The sequence below is a fragment of the Leptonotus elevatus genome, chromosome 5, assembly GCF_054856555.1.
Source record: "Leptonotus elevatus isolate MCC_2025b chromosome 5, RoL_Lele_1.0, whole genome shotgun sequence".
In the NCBI taxonomy this organism is placed as follows: domain Eukaryota; kingdom Metazoa; phylum Chordata; class Actinopteri; order Syngnathiformes; family Syngnathidae; genus Leptonotus; species Leptonotus elevatus.
In genome coordinates this window covers 23,029,409-23,053,661 of record NC_141243.1, presented here as the reverse complement: position 1 = coordinate 23,053,661, position 24,253 = coordinate 23,029,409, and the positions used below count along the sequence as shown (strand labels likewise).

At 38.7% G+C, this 24,253-nt stretch overlaps 2 protein-coding genes across 4 annotated transcripts in view; both read right to left on the bottom strand.

Moving 5' to 3' along the window:
* Positions 1-4,997, bottom strand: part of ppp3cca (protein phosphatase 3, catalytic subunit, gamma isozyme, a) — a 41,368-nt gene extending 36,371 nt beyond the window's left edge. For all 3 annotated transcript variants that reach the window (XM_086075662.1, XM_086075663.1, XM_086075664.1), the window contains exon 1: positions 4,320-4,997. In XM_086075662.1, the coding sequence (XP_085931788.1) occupies positions 4,320-4,380 (61 nt within the window). In that variant the 5' untranslated portion in view covers positions 4,381-4,997. The remainder of the gene's footprint in view (positions 1-4,319) is intronic.
* A 962-nt stretch (positions 4,998-5,959) lies between these two features.
* On the bottom strand, positions 5,960-24,239 carry vps37ba (VPS37B subunit of ESCRT-I a). Its single transcript, XM_086076031.1, has 4 exons — positions 23,681-24,239; positions 17,967-18,138; positions 9,241-9,323; positions 5,960-8,195 (listed from the first exon to the last, which is right to left on the bottom strand). The coding sequence occupies exons 1-4, from the start codon at positions 23,783-23,785 to the stop codon at positions 7,701-7,703; spliced, it is 855 nt and encodes a 284-aa protein (XP_085932157.1). The 5' UTR covers positions 23,786-24,239; the 3' UTR covers positions 5,960-7,700.
* Between the last annotated feature and the right edge of the window lie 14 nt (positions 24,240-24,253).

Genomic DNA, 24,253 nt, shown 5'->3' with positions numbered 1-24,253 from the left:
ACCCTGTTAATACTTGGGTGGGCCACCCAAGTAAACTGGCCACCACCCAAGAAGTTTTCAAGAAAATGTCTTAAAAAATATATTTAAAAAATAATAATAAAACGTGTCGCGACCGCATGTAATGTTAGTTCGCCATCACTTTGTGGATCGTGAGGCTTGAGGAGACGTAGTAACATGACTGAAATAAATGACAGTGGATCATTTCCCGTGGCACACCTGATGATTTCTTAAGAAACACTAATGTGCCACAGCACACTGGTTGAGAATCGCTGATTTAGACAAACATAAGACAGAAAAAAAATGATAGATGCATGGTGGCCGTGGCACAAGAAGAGTGAAAAGGCAGCAAACGGCAGCAGTTATGTTGAGCAAATTTATAAGCTTTTGACCATGACGAACACACACACAATTATAAACAACATATAACAAAGATAAATGCAAAGTGTGTCGCCAAATGTGGCCAGAGCAACCTGTTCAAACACAGATAGAGAAGTAGATCTGTCTGTCATTGAACAGCAGCACTTCATTCAAACAGAGTGCAGGGAAATAACACAAGCACAAATGTTTGCTCTCTCAACAGGGTGAAGTAAGCTTTTGCACCCCAGTGAGGAAAAATGTTTTGTTAAAAATAAATACGTACCGCCGCCCCGAGCTGGGTAATTTATTAGAGGGCGCCTGTCTTAATTAGCATTAATGTTTGATGAACTCTTCAAAACGACAGACACACATTGGGCTACTGCTGCACTGCATCAACACCCACACTGTCTGGCATGACAACAAACGAGTCACCAAACAAAAGCGCTACTATCTACCATCCTGCCTACTGTGGACAGTGTTTCACCAGTGTTATGAGCCAGTGCCTAGAATATGTTTGCTATTGTTTAAAAAGCAATACGATACACAGAATTGAATTATGAAGATGTAGCTGGAGAGATGAATGGAGCAGACTGTGGCTGACTGAATTATAAAACCCACTTCAGATTGCTCTAATTATCAGTGAATGCATTATCCTAGCATGGTAATTAGCCAATCCTTGAGATTATTCCTCATCACCGTCAGTCAAACCTGGGGTGGTGGTGGTGAACAAAATCAGCTCATGCCCACTTTTATTTCATTTCAAACAGCGGAAGATCTCCTTATCAATCAGAAATGATGAAAGGCATATGGTAGTGTCACGGACCGAATTAAAACTGTTTGACAATGGGAGAACAGCTTTTGCTGCAAGTGGAAAATCTGTTCAGAAAATTTATTAAATGACCAAGCTCGTTTCTTACTTACCTATCTTTCCTATCGAATAAATTACAATTATTACCAGATAATGACCTTAACTATTAATAAAATTTGAGAAATATATCCCAAAGATCAAAAATTTACAGCACAGTACACTTGACACCAAAATTCAACCTGTTTCAAGGGGGCTGTCCTGTATCATGAAAATGAGCCATTGCTCAACCCGCTTTCCTCTACTGCTGGGCTAATGCCAAATACCGGGTGGCTTGATTACACGCCTGATTCGTGGCAGGCAGCCCAACTATGTGTATTGAAGCAATTAACAAGTCAAATACCCATCATATCTCTCTTGGAGAAAAAAATTAACAGTTGTTAGTTGTACTAAAATGATCTGTACCGTCCTTTCTGGTACCCTATTTACACCCAGAGGTGGGTAGTAATGAGTTACATTTACTCCGTTACATTTACTTGTGCATCTTTTTGGGGGGAAAAAGTACTTCTAAGAGTAGTTTTACCACACAATACGTTTTACTTTTACTTGAGTAGATGTGTGAAGAATTAACGCAAATCTTACTCCGCTACAATGGGCTACACTAGAGTCGTTACCCGCCGCCCCATTCATACATTAGATTTACAGTATTTCCACGAAAGTGCTCCGCTTGACTAACTGTGTGGGAGCATTTCCCCGGACAGGACATGTACATATATACAGGAAATGCGGACCTAGTTGAAGACTGGCAGGCATGATGAGAATCCGAAAGAGTCAACTGAAAGATGACGTCTTGATGCTTTCGCTTTGAGAAATTGCCACCTATGGTCGTTAGACTGGGAGGCAGCACAGAGCGAGTTACGCCACAATTTGTAAATGGATTGTGCATGCTTGGGCTAACGTATCTGCTTGCACTGTTGTTTAAGCTCAAAAAGTTTTTTTATTTTATGGTTTGAAGATGTCAGCATTTGCACATAATTTGATGTTTTTGTCTGTCTGATGACATTAAAAATAAATCTGACTTCATGTTCAAGCAGTTGCTCAGTACTTGAGTATTATTTTCAGTGAATATCTTTTTACTTGTACTTGAGTGATTTTTTTTATGAGTACTTTTTACTTTGAGTAATATTATTTTGAAGTAACGCTACTCTTACTTGAGTAAAATTTTGGGCTACTCTACCCACTGCTTACACCTTACACCTAAGGGTCGTCTCACACTGTGTGATGCTTCCGAATGCAACTAGGACTCGACCATTGCAAAAAAAATTACATTTGGACGCTCACCGCCATAAAATGAGTGACTTAATGTATAGACTGCCTGCAATGTGAACTGTACGAGCCTGTATTGCGTTCTGAGGTTCCCCATACAAAATGTTGTACTATATTTCTTTTTTCATCCAAAAAATGATAGTGTCTGTCAAGTAAATGTCAGTCTAGGTTACTGTAGAAAGAAAACATGGGTGAGAATAATGACAAAAAAATGAGAAGACAGTATACTGAAAGGTGGTTTGCTCCTATTCACTTAAATGTAACCGGCGTGGGTACACGTGCCACTTGCATACATTTTTACTACACGCTTTTCTACTTCATACACAAGAACATAGGACATTATAAATATGGTTAATAAGTATTGTTGTCAAACACAATATACTCTATGTGTACTGTATATAATGTGTTTCTATCGCTTGGCAGCATGCCACGCGCGCTCTCTGTGCATTTTGATTGGCTATAATTTGCGATGTCGCCACATCGTCCAACTGCGATTCCGATTTTGAATTGTCGCAAAAGTGTGGTCAAGACTCGTTCTGGCGTCCACTCGTGTAATATTGTGGCAGAACCCCGCATCGTCAGCGAGTGTTCACTGGAGCTCTGCCGCATCGCTCAGTGTGCAGTGGCCCTCAAGAGTGGGACTTGGCACAAGGCAACTCTGTAGGTTTACAGAATTGGTACGTCTATGTAACACTGGGAATGGAATCCAGAGAAATGCTCCTTTTCTCAGGGAATAATCTTCTTGTAATTTACAGCCATACATAAAGAGAATAAAAGCTAAATGTCTTTTGGTATTGTGCTTTGTAGTTAGACTGGTATGTCAGACTATTTACATAGCTGATGCTACTATTACATCTTCTCTAGAATCCCTGTGGTAGCTATGCAAACCAGGTCAAGGTTTACTATTCTAAACTGGACCATAGTGAACTGAACTACATTGCATGATGGAAACAAGCTGCTACTTACATTATCGAGGCAAAGCAGCTACTTCCGCTGTATTAACATGGATTTAATGGAGATCCCATTTTAATTAAACATATTAGTTTGGGGCTTTCCCTAAATCAGAAAAGGTTCCTAAGTAATGTCACCCTTTTTCCTTCTCAGGTTCCTGTTCTCTCTGGCCAGCATGCGGATGGCCATGTTGGGAAGATCACTGGGGAGATTCTTTCCACAATTAACTCACTCACTCTCTACTGGCTCACACTTCAGCATTCCAGTCCCCTGGCAGGACACTCTCAGAGTGCCCTTGCAGACAGACAGGGATGTGAGCTGTGCTTGCTCGAAGTAGTAGTACTGCTGGCTTAAGTTGGGCAGGGTTCTCTCTCCTGGGAGTTACCTCAGCCTTGGCCCTGCCTGCCTAGGGTAGACACAACAAATGGTGTGCGCTGCCAGTTCAATGGAGCAGAGAGACCTCAGGGTGAAAGAATCCATCTTGTCAAGTTCTGCTAGCAACCTGATCACACCTTGGGTATTCCCGTGAGTGAGCAAGGCCCTGAAGAATTAGGTATTCATCTCTCCTAAATGTCAAGGACAGTGAGCACAAATATAGGACTGTGACTCTCCTTTGATTTAAGCTTAAATGCCACATACATAAACAAAATAACTGCAGCGTTGATGATGCGGTTATTAAGTTTCACGCTGTCATTTTCCAGAATCTGCAGTAACGGAACAGGTGATAAGTATTTACAATGTGTCATACATTTTTCATTACACCACAAACTAAGCTCTGCAGACCCTTTTATGGAGCGATTCTTGTAAATAAATCAAATAGCAAGACGCAGTACAAAAGAAAAGGCCAGTATGTTGAGTGCCAGTGAAGACAATCACTCACCTTTAATGAGCCGCTCCGTTGTGGACTGTTTCTCTGGTTTATCTTTATCCTTTCCTGACATCTTCGCTTCGTGTGTATTTCGCAGTTGAAATATTGCTCTGTTCACCTCCCGGCTAGCTTGGTACGGAGTCTCACATCGGTTTCGTGGTCTTGACTTTCGGTTTAAATGTTGATATTTCCAACAAACAGTGGGGAGGGGGCAAGAAAAAGGCTAGACTAGGAGCTCCAGCTCTTTGTGGTGTGCTAGCTTGCTTGCAGCAACATTAGTACTGGAGAAGAATTACGGTGTAATAAATGTTTGCATGAATAGAAGCGTATAACACGAAGAGGGGGCTCATTTGCTTTGGAATCTCTGTCAACAATAGCAAAAATACCTGGATATTACCGAGAGCGAAGGGTGCCGTTAAAAAATAATCCGATTGAGTTACTCTATTTTTCGCTAGTTAGCCAGCTAACGTTGTAATGTAGTGGCAAGTGGGCGCACAGGAAAAGACGGCAAATGATTCATCTTCTAGGTACAAGCCGTTCCATGAGGGAAAATGACGACCGCTAGGTAACACACATAAAAACGTAAAGTCGTTCCAAGACACCGAGTCGTCTTGACAGTGTATCCTCCTCCACAGATTAAAGTGTAATCTGACAGTGTGGAGCAGCGGTGGATTTCCTACAACATGGTGGAGCCGCTGTGACGTGACTATGGAAACGTGACACGTGGGTAAGGGCTGCGTTCACAAACACTATGCGTTCTACATCTACACAAATAAACAATAAATTCATTCTTGAAGGAGGAGTTTGTTAATGTAACAAACGCCTGCGCTTGTCTTTTTTTTTTTTTTTTTGGGTGGGGGGTAATTCGTGTCGCGGCCAACAACCACACATTAATATACATATACTAATTAACATTCACTATCTATCCACAAAGGTATATTGCGCATTCAGGTGCACGGATCAATTTAAATGCATTACTATAACCTGTAATGCACACAAACACTGGATATGTTGATGAAGAGGATTGTTTAAATAACAATACATCACAAAATAACCAGGAACGGAATTAAATGTTTGCCAATTTTACACTTGGAGCGATTTGAAGTTGACACAATACACCCACTTACTTAAAATAAATAATTATCGAACGAACATTTCTATGAAGTATTCACTAGTAGGATTAACACGGGGGGAATGAAATACTTGCAATAATTAGTATACCCTTACATAGGTATGTTTATCGTTCATGTATGCATAATTTGCCCCATGTTCTATATTTATACAATATAGTGACGTTTCCAATTAGTAGCCTACCTACTGTTTATGTCCTGACAGGCTCATGCATTATCAATCCAAGACACTAGATGGCCATCTTGTTCAATATAAAAATAACTATCGTTACGGTACCTACCTGAAAAGGGTGCGTATCACCGTGTGCCAATGAAGAACTTCAACTAATACAAAAATTTGCGATTTATTGAACTTGAAAATAGCCTAAAATTCCACCTAAACATTCAAAATGAGTAAACACCTAAACAGTACGCTGGAAATATCACCAACCACACAAAACCAAGGCTATGGGTATCAGGTCTGCTGTACAGCAGCTAAAATAAGTGTTAAGAGGAGTTTTCAGGCTAAGCACAAAGGCCATGCACAAAATAATAATTTATTTTAATTTGAAATGCTTTTTCATCAAGTTAATGATTTAGCTTCCAATTCTGTATTCTTATACTCGTCTTGAGGGGTAAATGCAACACACAATATTCCAGAGCCCTGTTATTCCACACATTGGGTAAAAAAACAAAAAAAAAACAGCACATGCAAAACTATTTAGTCACGCCAGGCATACCTCAGTACACTGTGGTAAGAATGATGGAGATCACAAGCACCAATCGGCACAAAGCCTGCTGAGGATGTCACACTGGCACTTGCGCAATGGTCTGGCCTTCTGCTTCTTGTGAGCGCAGACGTTGACAGTCTTGACAGTTACAAGCTGCTCTTTTAAAATCTCTCAACCAGCCAAGACCGTGAGCAGAATAGAGAAAACGGAGCAATCAGCAGGACGTGGTCGACGCCACCACACGTGTAGGCACTCGTGGCTCTTTAACAGTTCACAGCAACAGCAGTACGGGTTAAAAGTGATGTTCTAGTTACACCAAGAAAAGACTCGTCCCTCTTTAAGAAAACTGTTTTGCATGTGTGCAAATGTGTTTTTGATCCACATATGCCAGACAGTCTGACCAAAGACTGCATTCACAAAAAACAACAACTTTCAAACACAGTGATGTGTGAAGCCTTTGGTGCTCAGTGTGAGATAACACAAACATATGTTTTGAGATCAACTAAATGTTTAAGATCAACTGAATTGTTGGAAGAAACCAAACAAAGGGAGTTGAAGACAAAAGATAGTGCTGCACTACAACATCCAGAGAAGACACACAAATGAATTGTACTGTATGGCAATATACAAATCCTTTATGTTAGACTTGGCTCTAAAGGCCGAAATTATTCATCAAAATAGTTCAGCCACCTATCTTGCTCAAGTCCCTTTTGACATCTGTCCTGATATTAGACTAATTGCAAGTCAGCCCTAGGTACAAGGCAGGTCTGGACTTTCTGAGACATGTCGCATTTTGATTCAATAAACAAAGGTTTCCTTTAAATATATATGTTGATCAGTCTGGATTATTTATCATAAACATAAATCTATTAAGCACTACGATAAAATGATGCTGAAAATAAATGTTTTTTTTATGTACCATGTGAAGTTGTGAACATGTATAGAAGGAAGAAAAAAAAATCACAGCATAGATGCTTTCCCCCTGAATATATTCTGGGAAATTATGTTTTTTGTCAAATACAGTAAATATAGTCTCTCTGCTTGCATACACAGAAGTAGTAATAGTTATAGTATGCTTCAACTTGAAAACCTAGCTTCCTCCAGAGTTCCATCAAAGCTTAATAAGGAACAGGCCAGGAGTGTGGAGAGACCAAAAACTAATGGGCTTACAGAGCTGAGGGCACTAAATGGAGACAAAAGTTCCAATAGATGACAAGCTCAGCAGCCCACACACAGCACCTTATGTCATTATAGTCTACTGAGCGCTTCCTCTGTGGAGAATTGGGCCAAATGGCGGCCAGGCTGATCTCATCATTTATTGTCGTCGTCGTTGTTGTTGGGAGTGTATTGAGTGAGAGGTGCGCACATATCCCCATGATTAAAGATTGACTTCAGATGAACGTCACCATTTCATACAGTGCTAGTCTGCGTTCTTGTCTGTGCGGGGATTGATCATAATCAAAGATGGCAAGGGCCACCGAAAATTGTTCGCAAAGGAGTTCCAGTCGTGAAGTGTCCTTGGCACACACTGTAAACTCTTTAGTGTCTTTAATTCACTGGATGATGAAGCCAGGCTGTGGGGCCACACCAGAGGGGGTTCTCTGTGGCAAAGCAGGTGGGTACTGTGCTAAGAAAGGATAGCCGGATGCAACATTTGGGTAGGGCTGACCCGTTCTGGGAGGAATTGGCGGATATGGTGATACTGCATAGTAGGCCGAAGACTGAGGGGGAACAGTTGGAACTGGATTTAGTATTGGGGCCATCTGGGATGGAGGAGGTGGAGGTTTCCTCCTGGGGTGAAGTTGAGGGGACGAGTCGCTGGCTGCCTCAGTGAGGATGGAGTTTGAGGGTCTGGCTCCAGCTGACATCTCCTGAGATCGAGAGGTAGTTACCAATGATGCCTGTGGAAGCTGCTGGCCCTTCAGCACCATCTCCTGCAGCTTCTCAATCTTCACCCTTCTCAAGTGTGCCAACGTCCTCTGGTTCTGGTAAGAGTCAATGAAGGCTTCAAGGGTCATGTCACCATCCAGGAACGAATCAGCCATATTCTGCAATAGTGAATACAGGGGAGATTTATTTTAAAGTGATACTTTACTCATTGAGCCATTTTCAGCAGCAAAAATGTAATGTTTTGTCCAGAATAAATTTGGTCATTTCATTATTTTTCCATGAACAAAAAATACCTTTACATTCTTAAATTTCAACTTGTCAAGTGAAAATCACCTATCACCTATGCTGAGGAAGTAGGTAACAACCAATCATGGCTCGGTTTGCTGACCAAACCTAGAAAAAAAGGTGAGCCAGGATTGGTCCTCAGCACAGGTAATGTCATCTTCAGTCGACAGCTGGTGTAAAAAACAGTTTTAAAAGTTATTATTTGTACAAGAAAAATAATGGAGTTATCAAATTCATTCTGAACAAAATATTAACTTTTTACTGCTGAAAATGGCTTAATGAGTCAAGTATCTCTTAAAGTGCAACATGTATAATCAAATAAATTGTTTTAGTATAGATTATGTCTGAGTATTTTTATGCAATAAAGTGTATGCATTATCAGCTGCTCTGTATTATTTTAACAAATAAAAAAAATCTGAACCCGTTTTAAATTTGGTTTACTAAAAATAATTACACCGAGTGTCTACTGCTACTCCTGCTTAAAATGTCAGGACAGCCTGACAGCAGTTGGTATGACTTACTAAAATGGTAAATGATGTCAATCACATTTTAAAGCTACACTTTGTAACAATTTACTCCAAAATATATTTCTAAAAAACTTTTTATTTGACAATTTTCGACTGAAATAGATTCTAATTAGCAGATTATCACCTTAGTGGTTCACAATGGGTACTCCTGCAAGCCTCTGGCGAATTGTTTGAATTTGGGATGTGACGTCATGTGGCTTTGTGTATGTAAAGAAGGGTGTTTGCAGTTTCATTTTTCAGCCATAGGTGGCAGTAGCAATTCAAAATGGAATTTTATGCGTTCTGCAGCTTTAACATGAAATAATTTCTACATGATAATATCAGGCAGAGGAATTACTCGCAGGTCAGCGTGAATGAAGCAACACATTTATGAAGACAGCAATGTAATTACCTCAGTTTCCTCTTCTATTTTGGCTCCCTCTGCCTGCAGAAGAGCCAAAAGTATGTCCAGCGATGTGTTTCCTAATTTGTGGTCTGAAACAAAAAGAACGGAAAGACACAATGACATTACTATAAGTTAAAAAATGAAAATTAATGCCAGCAGATCCAAAAGATGTGAAAAGTGATGTCAAGAGACTGACATTTTTCAACAAGAAGGACTGCAACTTATTACCATTAACCAATGGGTTAATCTAACTATAAACATTATATATAAACATGTAAACATTTTGTGAAATATAATTCAATTTTAATAATTTGGTTTACTTGTCAAATCAAGCCTTCGTCTAAGAATACATTTGGGTATGAAAACACATGCTTGTCACACAGGTGTGAGGCAAGTAATGCAAAGTGTGCCACTCCTGGCCCTGTGACCAGCACATCCCAACAACCACAATTGCTTGCTGTTTGCCCAGAGCTTGTTCCACTGAGTAAACTGAAACGATCATGTTACCTATTCATCTCGAAGGAAGGTATCTGTTATGTTTGAGCTCCTAAGCAAGCCTGAAAGTCAACACCGGCAAGTACTTCGATCGGATCAAAAGGCCAAGTCATCAGGCAGGACTAGTATTCAATTCAGGTAAATCTATTAATGACTGTGAAAGATCCTGTAAAATCATTTTCATGATTTGTTTATAAATACTAGGGGCTTTAGAAAAAAATCTATTTGGCAATATATCGCGATATTACAGCGCGCAATTCTCAAATCGATTCGATATGCGGACGAATTGATTTTTAAACATTTTTTTTTTATGTGAGTATTCAACAAAACGTCTTACTTAGTGTTAGGATTCACACATTAAGCATGGAAGAATGTTATATTAATGGAACATTAAGCCTTAATATTTTTATTTCAGTGCTGTTCAAACATGAAACAGACTGCTACCTGTTTGTTAAATGCAGTGGCTCAGTTATAAAGCTTGAATTTTCAGATAAATAAATACATTTTCATACAAATCTTACAGTGTAGATGTGCAAGTTTAAAGATGAGTATTTTCTAAATTTGAGTTTTAAAAAAATCGCAATAATCAATTTATAGATTCGTATCGGGATTAATCTTTATCGAATCGTGACACGAATTGAATCGCCAGGTACTAGGCAATTCACACCCCTAATAAATACATTACATATGTTGAAGATAAGCACTGAAAACGTGCAAAAACTGAAAACAATTTCACTGCTGGGATCTAGCATTAAATTATTTATCACCATTTCAGTTGTCCAGGTTTTTTGGGTGTGGCTAGAACATGGAGCCCAGTGATGCTTTTGAGGCCCTAGCCAGAATCAGCCCAGAGGTGTGTCAGAGGAAACAATGTAATTTTGCTTATTTAGTCCATGCATTTTTCATTACAGCAAATAATCTCTTTGTTTAGCTATTTATTCCACAAACGCACAATGGGCAAAACATGCCGTTAGATGTCAGAAGGTACAAGCAACCTGTGTATCCACCTGTTGTCATTTGTACAATGGAGTAATAGCTTCAACTAGCTCAGCTCAACGGGCACAGATTGCACACCAAATAGAATATAAAATTGTGAGTACTGTACATTTTAATAGAGTATACTCTTTGTGACATTTTTGTGTGTGCTGCGGGATTTATTTATTTATTTAACTGAAAATGTGTCTTAGCTCAATAAAGGGAGGGAATCTTCAACTTGTCTTTAAGAACTGACCAAGTCATTAAATGACAGGGGTTACTAAGGTCTGACTCGTCACAAAAAGGATAAAGTCCATATAACTGCCATAATTAAAACAGAAATCAAACCATCTCCACTACCCATGTTCAAGGACAACTTTCAATGCACTTCCCTTTAAACCATATTCACATTATAATAAGTATTCATTAAGATGTAACTCACAATTTACTGCCCTCTCCTATTCCGCCTAACCTCACTATGGTGTCTTCCATTAAATTTGGCTGGGGGAACAAATCAAGTTGAACGTGTACAAAAATTACAGTTTGCTGGAAATCAGCAAATGACAATACACAATACAATAAACCAGGAGCACAAACCAAACTTAAAAAAAATATATATATATATTTTTTTTTAACTTTATGTACAATACAAAACTGTTCAATCAGTTGCTACAGAGAACATTGTATTTCTGTTTATAACAAAAAAACATTTTAAAGTCTGAAAAATGATGCTTGGTTTAAGCTTACTTTCAAATATAAGTCAGTAAGTCTATTTAAGTCATCCTCATAGTCATGAAATGAAAGCTAAACTTTAATGATCCACCTGCAGCGCAGAAAAAAATACTGAGTGTGTGTGTGTGTGTTCAGTCATTTTATTGCATGTAGTCTTATCGGCGTACGAAGGTGTGTTGAAGCCCGATGCGACCATGTGGTTGCACATATACTTTACATCATCAGAAACTAATTGCCAATGTGGGGGAGAGGTGCTGACAGAGAATGAATGCCCAACTGCATCATTTTGATGCCCCCTTCTGAGTTGCGAGCTGAGTTTACGGCTGTGGACCGTATAGTCAGCTTTCAACTTCAATTAAAGTACTATTTCGCTCAACAAAATGGGCGTCCGTCATTGAAGGATTGACGCATCTTCCATCAATACTGACGGAATGCCCACCTCTGGTTTTAATATTCATTTTCTCAACAATTTTTGCACACACACAAAAAACGAAAACTCAAAGCCAAATACAAGCACTACCTAATGTTTAAGAAAACCAATCCAAAAGCCAATACCTGAGCAACTAGAAACACCCATCAGTCGCATGTTCCAATGCTTTTGCTCACTTGAAAAGTGTTCTTAATGTTTGGATGTGGTCACGGCCAACAGTATTGCTTTTTGTTCTCAAAGTGTGGTTGCTAGCTTGCCGCTTGGCCTGATTCATTCTGCAATGCTAAATTATGTCACACATAGTGAGATGCGAGTGTTGCCTACCAAACATTCTTGTGACAAATCATGCGACAATATGACCTGTTCTAATTCAAATCCCAAAATTCCGGTTCAGCATTTGTTTTTAATGGCCAATTCGCTTCTCTATTCGAGTCACCACCAAAGATTCGTCTGACTTATGTCACAATGCATTATCAAATTACTGGGTGTTGATCCTCCTCTGTCCTCTGTGCAGGTTTTCGTTAAATATTCATTGAGATGTTATACTGCTTGAAGGCTTAAAAATAATCATCAAACCTTACTGAACCTTAAGACATTTTGTACAATGCTGGGTATATATAAAATGATCCAAGTTAAATTGTTTAGTATTGTGACAAGATCAACTAATCAGTAAAGTAACCAAGTTCAAGGTAACTGTGGCAACATTGTTCATAATCATGTCTCCTAGACAAACCTAAGATATTTTGGTGCTTTTGTTGGGGGTCACTTTAATTACTTTACACATATTTCCATTACTGTCCTCTCATCTGCACTCATATTCATTCAGGTATATTGGGATCGCAAAGACACTCCTCATACTTGGCTGACTCATTGCTCTGTCCTGCCGTGTCTTGCTTTATATCCTGCCGTTTTCCATTTGCACCTTGTCACATTCATTCCTCATAGGGTGTAGCACTGCCTTTCCCAGTCCATGCATAGGTTACCATGAAATATCCATTCTAATAACAACTGAGGGTGTATGTCAGACTCTACCGTTTCACAGAAAAACTGTTCCGGCGTAAAAGAGGATACAGATCCTTCATACTGCATTACCACGTAGCTGAAAAAGACAAGTTAAAAGGGAAAAAAGAAGTCCAGTGAAAGGAAAAAAAAACAGTCACTGAGGCGATGTTACTGACAATCAACAGAATTGAAAAATGTGTATGCCTATGCTACGGCCCAACTTTCCCACAGCACAGACATCATTCACAGGCATCCCTTAAAATAGTGCCCATGATGTTTCCATACCAGGTTGAATGAGGCATCATTTCTTGCGGCAACACAAGATCCATGTTTTTGTAAGCCAGTGACAGCTTGCACAATCCAGTGTGGAAGACACTGTTTTGACCAGGGGTGGGCAAACTCGGACCTCGAGGGCCAGAGTCCTGCAGGTTTTGGAGGTTTCCCTCTTCCAACAAGCTGATTCCAATCAACAGGATCATTATCAGGCTTATGCAGAGCTTGCTGATGAGCTGATCATATAACAGCTGTGTTGGAGAAGGGAAACATCCAAAACCTGCAGGACTACGGCCCTCGAGGACCGAGTTTGGCCCACCACTGGTTTAGACAGTACTTTTCCACAAGGTGGATTAGCAAAAAAGCTGTGCCTTTAAAGACCTAGATACAACAATCCGACGTCGGGAGTCGGACAGCGTTGGGCCGACGGATCCAGTTGGAATAGGTCGGGGGGGTTCCAGCAAATTTGATATGTTGAATCGGCGTCGGGCATCAGAGCATTGTTGTAAGCAGTCAAGGACCAAAATATATTTTTAAATAACCGGCCAATTAAATAATCTATTGGAATTTTATACTACCATGTATCAGAATCGCCATATCAGTTGGACTCAAATTCAAACCCAAGATGTCCTGTTTCAGGGGCTAAAATGAATTCATAGACTTCACCATTTTGAACTAAAAAGCCAGTACAGTGCAGTGGAAAAGAGGCATATATGTCTGGTCCCATCATCCACCACTTTCTCTGCCCACTGCTTCTGTGGCTTTGGTAGTACAATGGCCCACTGTGCTACAACATCCCGAGAGGCAACAGACTTGTGGGCTGGTGGCAGTGGACAGGCATTGCTTGGGCACCCAATGCATAATGGTCAGGAGAAGGCAATCTAACGGAAGGCCACACTTAAAATAGGGTGGAGCCTACAAATACTTGTACTATAATTAAGCAAACACATAGAACAAGTCTTATATCTCAGTCTGAACTTTATTTTTATTTTTTTGCTTGCTTGCTTTAAGCATCAATGTCCTCCCCCAGTTGCTCAACCGCAAATACATCATCAGGATGGCTACAGCAGGCAAGTAAGGGGTTGGGGGAGGGACATTGAGTAACCTACATTTGACAAAAGAGCCTTTCTGATGACAAAAGAGGCTGCTGAGTACCTTTGAATAAAATACTGGGAAAAAGAAACTGTTCATTAGTAATAGCAATTTTTTTTGCGGGTTGTTTTGCAAACTAATTTTACCAAATTGACTCAAGTAGTGTATCAGTTTCTTTTGTTTAACCTGTTCTGGCGTGTAGCAGAAAACAATTGAGAAGCAGTGCAGTACATACACTCTAAAAAAAATAAATGGTACTCAATTTACTTCGTAGAGTGGCTGCGCAAAATAAAATCTGGCTCCAATGTAGTTATGGGGAGAGATTTGGCTATAAAATATTCACACAAATTTGTGATTTTTCTGTGTTTTTGAGATCCACAAATACATCTGTGATTTTCACGTGTTTTTTAGATCCACAAACATTTGTGCGATTTTCACGTTTTTCAGATCCACAAACATTTTTGCGATGTGTACGTGTTTTTCAGATCCACAAATATATCCGCGATGTCTTTTTTTATTTTTGTTTGTGCAATTTCCATGACTTTTGCTTGCGTTGCGAGTTGTCAAAAGTGTGTTTGTGTACTCTTCAGAACTTTACAAAAGTTTATTGGTAGGTACATACAGCACCACTACCCTCCCGTTGTCCACCCCGTTGAGCACGGTGGCAGGGGGCCCTGTTAGATTAGTACCGCATGTAATGTTATATTCTGTATATAAACACACAATATATCTCAGATGTTATTCCTCATTTTCTTTCACCTGCCATTAGTTTTGACATGTATCTACTTACATCAAATTTACTCGATTCATTTCAATTTCAAGATATTTAAAAAAAAAAAATAATCACGCCTTGCAAGTTTACAGTTATCGATAATAGTATTCTCCATTATTCCCGTTACAAAAATTTTCAACCAAAACTTCCTTATCCATTTATAATGGGACATTCATTATAAAATATTCACATCGGTCCTATTTGAAATTCAAAACATTCAGCTCATTCAATTTATCATGGGCAATTTTGAACTTGCCAAAAATCCCATTGAACAAAACATGTTAACCACTGAAATTGCCACACGCACGCACGCACGCACGCACACACACACACACACACACACACACACACACACACACACACGCACGCACGCACACAAAAAACCTCTTCAACACATACAGTTCATAAAAGGCAACTAAACATACATCATCTCAATTGTAGGTGAAAAAGTCAAAACTTCTGCGAGCATAAAGGAGAAGTAGTGAATGGCTGGAGAGCCATTTTTTTTGCTACGCAACCACTGCATCAACACAGCCAGGAGTATTGTCACATTATGTACACGCGCTAGAAGAAAGCAGTGAAGGTGTGCCAGCCCAGTAATATTACAGCTTCTTGGATATTTATGAGTCTGCATCACAGAAACAACTCAGTTTGCAGCTTTCTTCATCTAAAATAAAAATTTGACTATTCAGCCTCTTATGCAGCAACAACTTTGAGTAACAAAGCTGTTCATCCTTGACAGGGAAGTAACCAAACTGGAAAAACAAGTCTTCCATCACATGTTTGTCAAATGGATAACTTTACAACCGAACAAACATGGGAATTAAATGTTAAATTTAAGTCCATTCAAATTGATGAATGATATAGACCTCATCATCACAATATATAGACGCATTTGTGTAAGTATGAATGCTCGATTTCAGTTTGTAGATAATTGGCCCTCCGTCTGGTGGCGACCCGACCTGCTGAGGTTGGACGGCCTTCACCCTAACTGGGAAGGCGCCATCACTCTTTTTAGAAATATAGATTACTGTTTGAGTCTTCCATGACAGCGCAAATTAGAGCAGGCCGGGCTACGGGTGATTAGCGAGCCTGTTAGAATGGGTGTCGAGTCTGTAAGGCTGGAGCTAACTAGCGCTATGCTAGACTCATACAACACACATAGAGCTTTATGTAGATTAGAGCGTTGCACTTTACATACAGATTCACTAGTCACTGCTGCACAACATACTGACTTGTTTTCGATGGAGGTGGCTGCTCAGGACCCTTCCAAGGTTGGTTACGTCGATAATAAAGTGTTTTCTTCGAATAAAAAATATTTGCGAGACGATAACTACTTATTAGATTCCTATAGTAATAAACTCATGTCGTAATTTTTGTCGTTCAAAGTATAAAATAATATGCAGGCAACGCAATGTTATTAATATTATGAATAGGAACTCTGTAATGTTAAATAGCTCGGATCAACCTACTGTATTAAAAATCAGTTTTATAAAGCTCTGCTAGTTAATGACTTTGAGATTATAACCAAACCTGATTGGTCTTTGTGAGACCTGGTTAAAACCAAATGAGTTTGTCTCGCTAAATGAGGCCTGTCCTCCAAACTTTGTGGGTTCTCATGTTGCGCGTCCTTGTAAGAAGGGTGGCGGTGTTGCCCTTATTTCCGAATCTGTACTTAATCTTAGTTCCCGCTCTGGTACTGCCTTTATACATTTGAACTTCTATTTATGTGATCTACAACCTTACTACCATTTTATCTTGTGGTTATTTATCACCCCCCTGGACCTTACTCTGGTATTCTCAATGAATTTTCTGAACTTGTGGCTGACTTGGTAACTTACGCAGATAATATACTAATTATGGGTAATATTCATATGAATTCTCCATTAGAACCGCTTACTGTAGCATTTAAGACAATAATTTATACATTTGGTTTTACGCAGATAATAAATGTAGCGACCCATAAAAACGGTAATACCTTAGATCTGGTATTAACTCGGGTAACCTCAAATGTAATGTTGTTGCCATATACTACGGCTATGTCTGACCATTTTTAATTTGACGTTTTGGCTCATTGCCAACGTCACAATCAACTGAAATCACGATTAATAAAACGATTATTCACTGATTTAAAAACTTAGTATTTTTTCAACTACCGGTACTAAAACTCAACTACTCAACACTATTATCATAGCCTTACGGTCTATTCATCCCTTCTCGTTGAACACTATTCTTTTTGTCAAGAATAAAATCCTAGTTTAAGTTTATATTGCCATCACAAACTGTTAGCACCAACATGAACACTATGTCATCCTGAAATCATTTTCAATCGCTAATTAAGGACACTAAAATAAATGAATTATGCTGACATTGTAGAACGTGGCGCTTGTTACCAAGCGTTAGCGGCTAGTGGCTAGCAGCTATGGTGAGTGCCCCATATTCAGTCATATTTTTTTAATAGGAAAAAAGGTGACATATTCACGGGATTTTACGACAATTGTTCTGTAACCAAGCAAAGACATATTTTAGAACACTCCATTATTCCATATAATTTTTAGTAGGCTATCCAAATACCAAAATATTCAATAGCTGCAGCCCTACACGAGTGTGCTATTTTTACAAATTATTGAACAATCTCAAATTTTGCAAATTACTTGCCCTCTTTGACGATGTTCAGTCATAGACCTTGCAAACGTCCTTTTTTGAACTCCTGAAAAGTGATATTGTAGGTAGATAGAATGATTCTGCCTGCAATATGCAATATGTATAAGTGTTATACAAATATTTTTTAGATACATTTTAATAATACGAATATATTGATGAATCACAAATCTGTGCATACATGGCGTTGAGGCACATTGATCTGAAAAATCTAAGTGACATAAATGAACAAACTTGTGTGACAATAACTGATCAGTGTTATGACTGTTATGACACGCACACAATAAACTGCCTCTATACCTAGAGTGGACTTGAGCATCTGATAGGCTTCAAAGCTTTCTTGAAGGCCGCCGTATCTCTTGGTGAGCGTCTCTTTCTTGAGCTCCAATCCAGGTTGAAGAGCAAGGTTTTCCTCTGCCAGGGTTCTGTTGTTGACAAGTGTTGTCTCTTTGCTTTGCTGGACTTCCTGCATCTGCAACAAAAGAATGTCACTAGTCAGTACTGTATTTTAGCATAATATAGTAACAAAGCTTGCAATGTAGCTAAAAGTTCATAAATCAAACAAAATACCCTTGTGAGAAGCATAATAACAATAAAAATTGTATCACTAATATGAGGAATAAATAAGTATCATAGATGTTAATCTTTATAAAAATAATCTCTAATGTGACAATCTTTGTCATGTCAAAAACACTTTAAATATTACTTAATCAGAAAACGATTCATATTGGCATGAAAACACTAATTGTTGTGTGGTCATAGCAATACAATGATTGTGCTTCCCTAGCAAAAATGATTTTAAGAATCAAATGGTTGTGTAAACTAATTAGTCTGAAAATATATTTCCTTCTGGATCTAGGAATTACTTAAGTATTTGAAGGAAAAAGCACTCCATAATGGCAGAAATAATTTCAAGACCATGTCACTACATCATAAACCATCTGGTCAGACTATTGTTTGAAGGTGTAAAAGCAGCAATTGTTATGTGGCAATCAGATATTATTTCACTACAATCCGCAGTTACTGTAGCTATACTTAGTATCAGAGTTCTGAATTAAAAGTACAGTGAGCAGGACATCAAAGCGGGGCAAATTTTCTCATTGGCTGGTAGCTAGATTAAGGAAAAAATATGAAATCCATTTAAACAGTTAATGCAGTACAATTCTTGTGATTGATGATTTACACCTGCACAATTCACACTTGTATGTTTCAAATGCATGTGTGACCAAAATGTATTAATATTTTCATATTTCATTGATTTATTTCATTCATTTGTAAAAGAAAAAAGACAATACAACACAAAATGGTAAATAGTACTTCATTTGTATAGCGCTTTTCTACCTTACAAGGCCCTCAAAACGCTTTACATTCGACTACTCATTCACCGACTGCTGACGCAGCATCAGGAGCAACTGGGGGTTCAGGGGATACTTCGACACAGTCACAATAGCATGGGATCGAACCCACAACATCTGGGTTGCAAGACGACTACTCTACCACTGATCCATGCCACCCCAAACAAAGATTCCTTGATGTAGAATGAAAATGAACAGAAAGAAGACAAGTCTTATTTTCTCTGCCCCGTTTCTTCTCTCCCCAGAGTTCAGTTACAAAATAGTGTAATTTAAAAACAGAAAAAAACTAAATAAAAATGTGTGACAGCTGGACAAACAGACAGTCACATGACTTTCTTCTCAATTTATAATTCAGTTACTGAAATTCGTAGCAAAGTTACAAAAATGACCATAACATAATGATCAAACCTAATTAACCTATTTCATATTTCATTTTTGTTGCTCGGTTGCCCTGTGCTGAGCCTTAGATCACCTGTTTTGCTTTGTTTTGAATGTTTGCTTATGCACTTTTTTTTGTGGGTCCGTAATGTGGGCTAGGGATTTGTTTTTAAACTATGTAAAGCACTTTGAGTTGCATTTTTTTCGTATGAAAAGTGCTATACAAATAAAGATTGGTTGGTTGGTTAAACAAGATGGATTTAATTATTCTTTTACATGTGATTTTTGACTTTGATTCTTTGGATATATAAAATAGACTTGATTAATTTTCTGAACAGTTTTTTTTTTTTTAAACAAAAAACATCTCGCATGACTAAATGCATTTAACAAACAGGCTAAAGTGCAAATATAGAAAGCAAAATATGAGGACGAGGGAAGTTGAACAAGCATCTTAATGTTACAAACAATGGAATACACTACAGTCATAAGAGTGACTCGTGCGTGCCTTCTTTGGTTATTACACTGTAAAACATGTTATACCTGACAAGTAGCTAAATATATGACACCATTGTCTTGTGCTCAAGTAACCATCTTCCGTCACGGCTAGCTAAAAATGCAAACCTCTAAATAGCATCACAACCTGCAGGCCTGGTTTGTAGAAGAAGAAGAAGAAGAAAACATTTGATAAGGGAAAGGTCTGACTTGCTACATCACCAATCAATCCATCCATCAATTTTATAGCGCTTATCCTCATTGGGGCTGCCGGTCAGCTGGAGCCTATTTCAGCTAACACTGGGCAAGAGGCCAGAGCCCGGATTTGAATCTCCAACCTCAGATCTGTGAGGCCGATGAGCTACCAGAAACAAAATGATACACAAACTCCTCTTAAATCACACTGTATTAAACTTGGCCTTTTAGAATTAGAACTCCAGTGTTTATTGTCAAAGGACAACGCACTATGGTTGATTTGAATCGTTCATTTCCCAGAGTGTAATGATTATACAAGGTAAAAGTATTTTTAAAAATAAGAACTAGGTGCATAAACATACATTGGTTAAATAAACATACATCAATTAACATAAATCTTTTAATAAGGGGCGCCAACTGTTATAGTCGAACTGGCGTCACCAATCTGATGCCCCCGGTCAGCAGTTAGCAGCCAAGAACCACATGAGTAATAGTATTTTTCTAAAATAGCGCACAAGTGATGGGACATTGTTATTTAATCTTGGAATGTTGTATAAGTGATCATTTAAACGTGAATATTAGCAGACATTTAAAGAAATAGTGTTGCGCATTGAATTGAATGTTTCTTTCTTTAATTCATTCCAGACATGTAAAGAACCACATTAGCAAAGCATTACAAACAATATAAGTGTATACTACACACCAATCAATATGCCACACACTTAAGTACTTTTCAAAATGCCCGAAAAGGGGTAAGAAGATGTACAATTGTAGTAGAAGTACGGTACAATGTGTCAGAGTTAATGAGAGAAATCATTAACATGATAAGTATCTTAACATAAATTAACATCAGTAATTACTCATAATAAAACATAATACCATTATTAAAGATACATTTCAGCAACTATTTCAGAAGTCGGTATCAAACTGGTAGCCCTTCACATTAAATCAGCACCAAAGAAGTAGTTCTCAACTTCAAAAACTTTGGGTTGGTGACCCCTTTTTAAAATAAGTATTAAGTTGACAAGTACAAGTTCCTTTCTTGTTAGAGATCACATCTGACTGCAGCTAGTACTTTATCAGTAGCAAATAATTGATTGATTTGACAGGGTTGATTGCCACTACCAGTCCAACAAAATAGCAAAGTCTAAGGAACTTAAAAATGTGACATTGAACATCCATCCATTTTCTTAACCGCTTGTACTCACAAGGGTTGCGGGGGTGCTGGAGCCTATTCCAGCTGGCTTCGGGCAGTAGGCGGGGCATACCCTGAACTGGTTGCCAGACAATCGCAGGGCACACAGAGACAAACAACCATTCACACTCACAATCACACCTATGGACAATTTAGAGTGTTCAATTAACCTGCCATGCATGTCTTTGGAATGTGGGAGGAAACCGGAGCACCCGGAGGAAACCCACGCAAGCACGAGGAGAACATGCAAACTCAACCCAGGCCCAGGACGGCCGAAGCCCGGACTCGATCTCACGTCCTCTGGACTGGGAAGCGGACGTGCTAACCAGTCAACCACCGTGCCGCCATTGACATTGAACAATGTTACCAAATTTTACTTTTGTTTCATAAGCATCTCGAGGTTTAAATCAAAAAGTGTGTTTTGCTTTATCACTGGCTAAAGTAAAGTGAAGTGAGAGATGACTAAATTGCACTGAAGAAATTAAGCATTCTTTCCGTATGTGTTTTACTTTACATTTAATCTTAACTTGTAGCATTACACCATGAGTGACATCACGCACGCTCTAATCATGACAGCTATTATCTTGATGATCTCACCTATCAAAACGAGACTCCTTTGTTCTTGTTCATTTATTAACAGCTTCAAACAACATGTGCAGCAAGAAGGAAAATAATACAGAAGGAAAATAATGCAGAGTGCCAATGAGAAGGGATTTATGGTGTGTATTGAGGATTTTGTTTGGTGATTTATCATTGTCATTATTTTTAAGTGTTTTTGTACAGTGGGGAAAAAGCTACATAAAGTTGAGCTGTGAGTTAAGTTGAGAAACATCGTTTTCAAATATGAACATTCCAGAGATCAAACAGAGGGACAGACTGTAGTTGACCTCAGTTCCTTGGCAATTCTGATTATTTATTAACGCTAAATCAACAGTCTAATATATGGATTTTAATAGGTAGGGCTTGGGTATGGATGAAAACCACAAACAAGTCCTAAAAGCTCTTGCACAACAAGTGAGTCAATAACAATACTACTTGATTTCTATTTCAGTCATTGCTAGAAATTATACCGATACGCAAAGATGTGCATTGACATGGTGAGTCAATGTTCTTGTTAAGGTGAAGCAGGCATTGACATAACAGGTAAGATACTGTGTTTAAAAAGAAACATTTATTGTATTGTGGGGTGCGCTTAAATTTCAGTTAATGACCCGTGACACCCACTTCCTATGTCATTCATTGTTAAAGAAAACTACCCAGGCAACACCTATGCATGTCTTAACTTTGGTTGATTCTCTTCTCATGACTAAAGTCAACAACAGTATTATTGTTGAAGTAAATACACCCCTCCCACTGTGTAGCTCATGGAAAGAGGAAACCATGGCGACTGACAGACAAGGGTGTGGATCTAGAAACAAAAAGACTGACAACTTACAACCCAGTAATCTTCCAACGTCAGAGACATGAAATGTGGTGGTGCACTTGAATCCTCTAGCTTACGACTAACAGCATAGGTTGAAGTCATCATTCGTTAACATTGCAAGAACTTCAACACACACACGTCATCATTAATTATTTTTGCAGAATTTTAATAAAACACTATAGTAACTGAAGAAATGTGTTTGTCTAGATATCACGTTTAATCTTTGCAATTATTTCACTTCACTCATTGGATGAATATATAGTCCATGAAGTACTCAAAATGATCGTGATTAGAAAATAACTGAGCAATTGGCTCGCTATTTTGGAGTCAGAAACCCACGCACAAGTCTCGATTTCGTATCGGAGTTAAGTATTGTAACGCAAAATTCCCAAGTACTTTTAGTGTGACAGAATTTCGCTAGCTTCATTTAACTGTAAATACTGTTCTCGGAAAATACGAAAAGCCGGTTAATGCCTGTCAGATTAGATAACCGTGATAGTATACTCAAGGGTTAGCCAATAATTAGCAGTTGCTGTCTGGCAAGACGATACGTCCCGAAAGTGTCGTAGCTAGGAAACTTCTTGGCATGTTTTCGCGTGACTCACCATGACAGTGCTTCTTGTTTAGAAGGGTCTCACTCATATTCCGAAAGATTCATTATGTAAAATCTTTATTTAAGCGATCGATGGAAAACAATCTCGCCTGAAGCGACGTGGTCAACTGAATACGATTAATAATCCGTGCCCATTTGTGGTTGCTAAAATGTGTACGTCGTGTACAACAACTACTTTAAATGTAATAATTTATATATACACATATATAAATATATATATATATATATATTTACGATACAATAACAAATATCCATGCAATGTCGAGGGGCGTTTTGTGGGAAAACAAAACAAAGGATTCAGGAAACGGTAACCGAGAGAGTGAGTAGCTAGCAACTGACTACATTAGCAAAAGCTTAACATACCTCGTCCATCTCTTGAATCATTTTTGTAAGTTTTTCGTCGTCCTCTAGAATTTCGTTGAGCTGAGTCAACGTGTACTCGCTGAACTTGTTGGAAAAGCTAGACATTTTCGCTGTCGTCGTGTATTTCTCCTCGGCTACGGTCCCTCTTCTCGCCTCTGTTTGTGACAGCTGACTGAGCTTCTCCTACAGGAAGTAGATTGCTATAGGCCCGATGTTGCCTTCAGGGCCCGTCGGAAATACACCGAATTAATGCAGGTCAGTCTTTCCCAAACCAAGGCACACATTCCATTACGTGGAAAAAAAATCTCTCATGGCACACAAGTGAACAAAAATTTCACCCAAAAAGTGGATACACCGGTTAACGTTCTACCATCTAATGGAAGAGCATTTAATTGTTCGCGTTTCATTTAGTCAGAAACGTATCCAAGTGGCCTGCTGAAGGGCTGTTCTACCTTACACAAAAAGAAAACCATTCAAACCATTCTGTTGATTGGCTGACGGCTTCCAACAATTTCTTCCACCTCCCTTCAATTACTGGCCTCTTCACTACTGGAAACGGCCAAACCCAAACCT

Coding starts and splice junctions, on each gene's coding strand:
- vps37ba (XM_086076031.1), bottom strand. CDS start 23,785: ATGTCTAGCTTTTCCAACAAGTTCAGCGAGTACACGTTGACTCAGCTC. Junction 18,139..23,680: donor TGATTCAAGAGATGGACGAG/GTATGTTAAGCT, acceptor CTTTTGTTGCAG/ATGCAGGAAGTCCAGCAAAG. Junction 9,324..17,966: donor GATGCTCAAGTCCACTCTAG/GTATAGAGGCAG, acceptor TTTTTGTTTCAG/ACCACAAATTAGGAAACACA.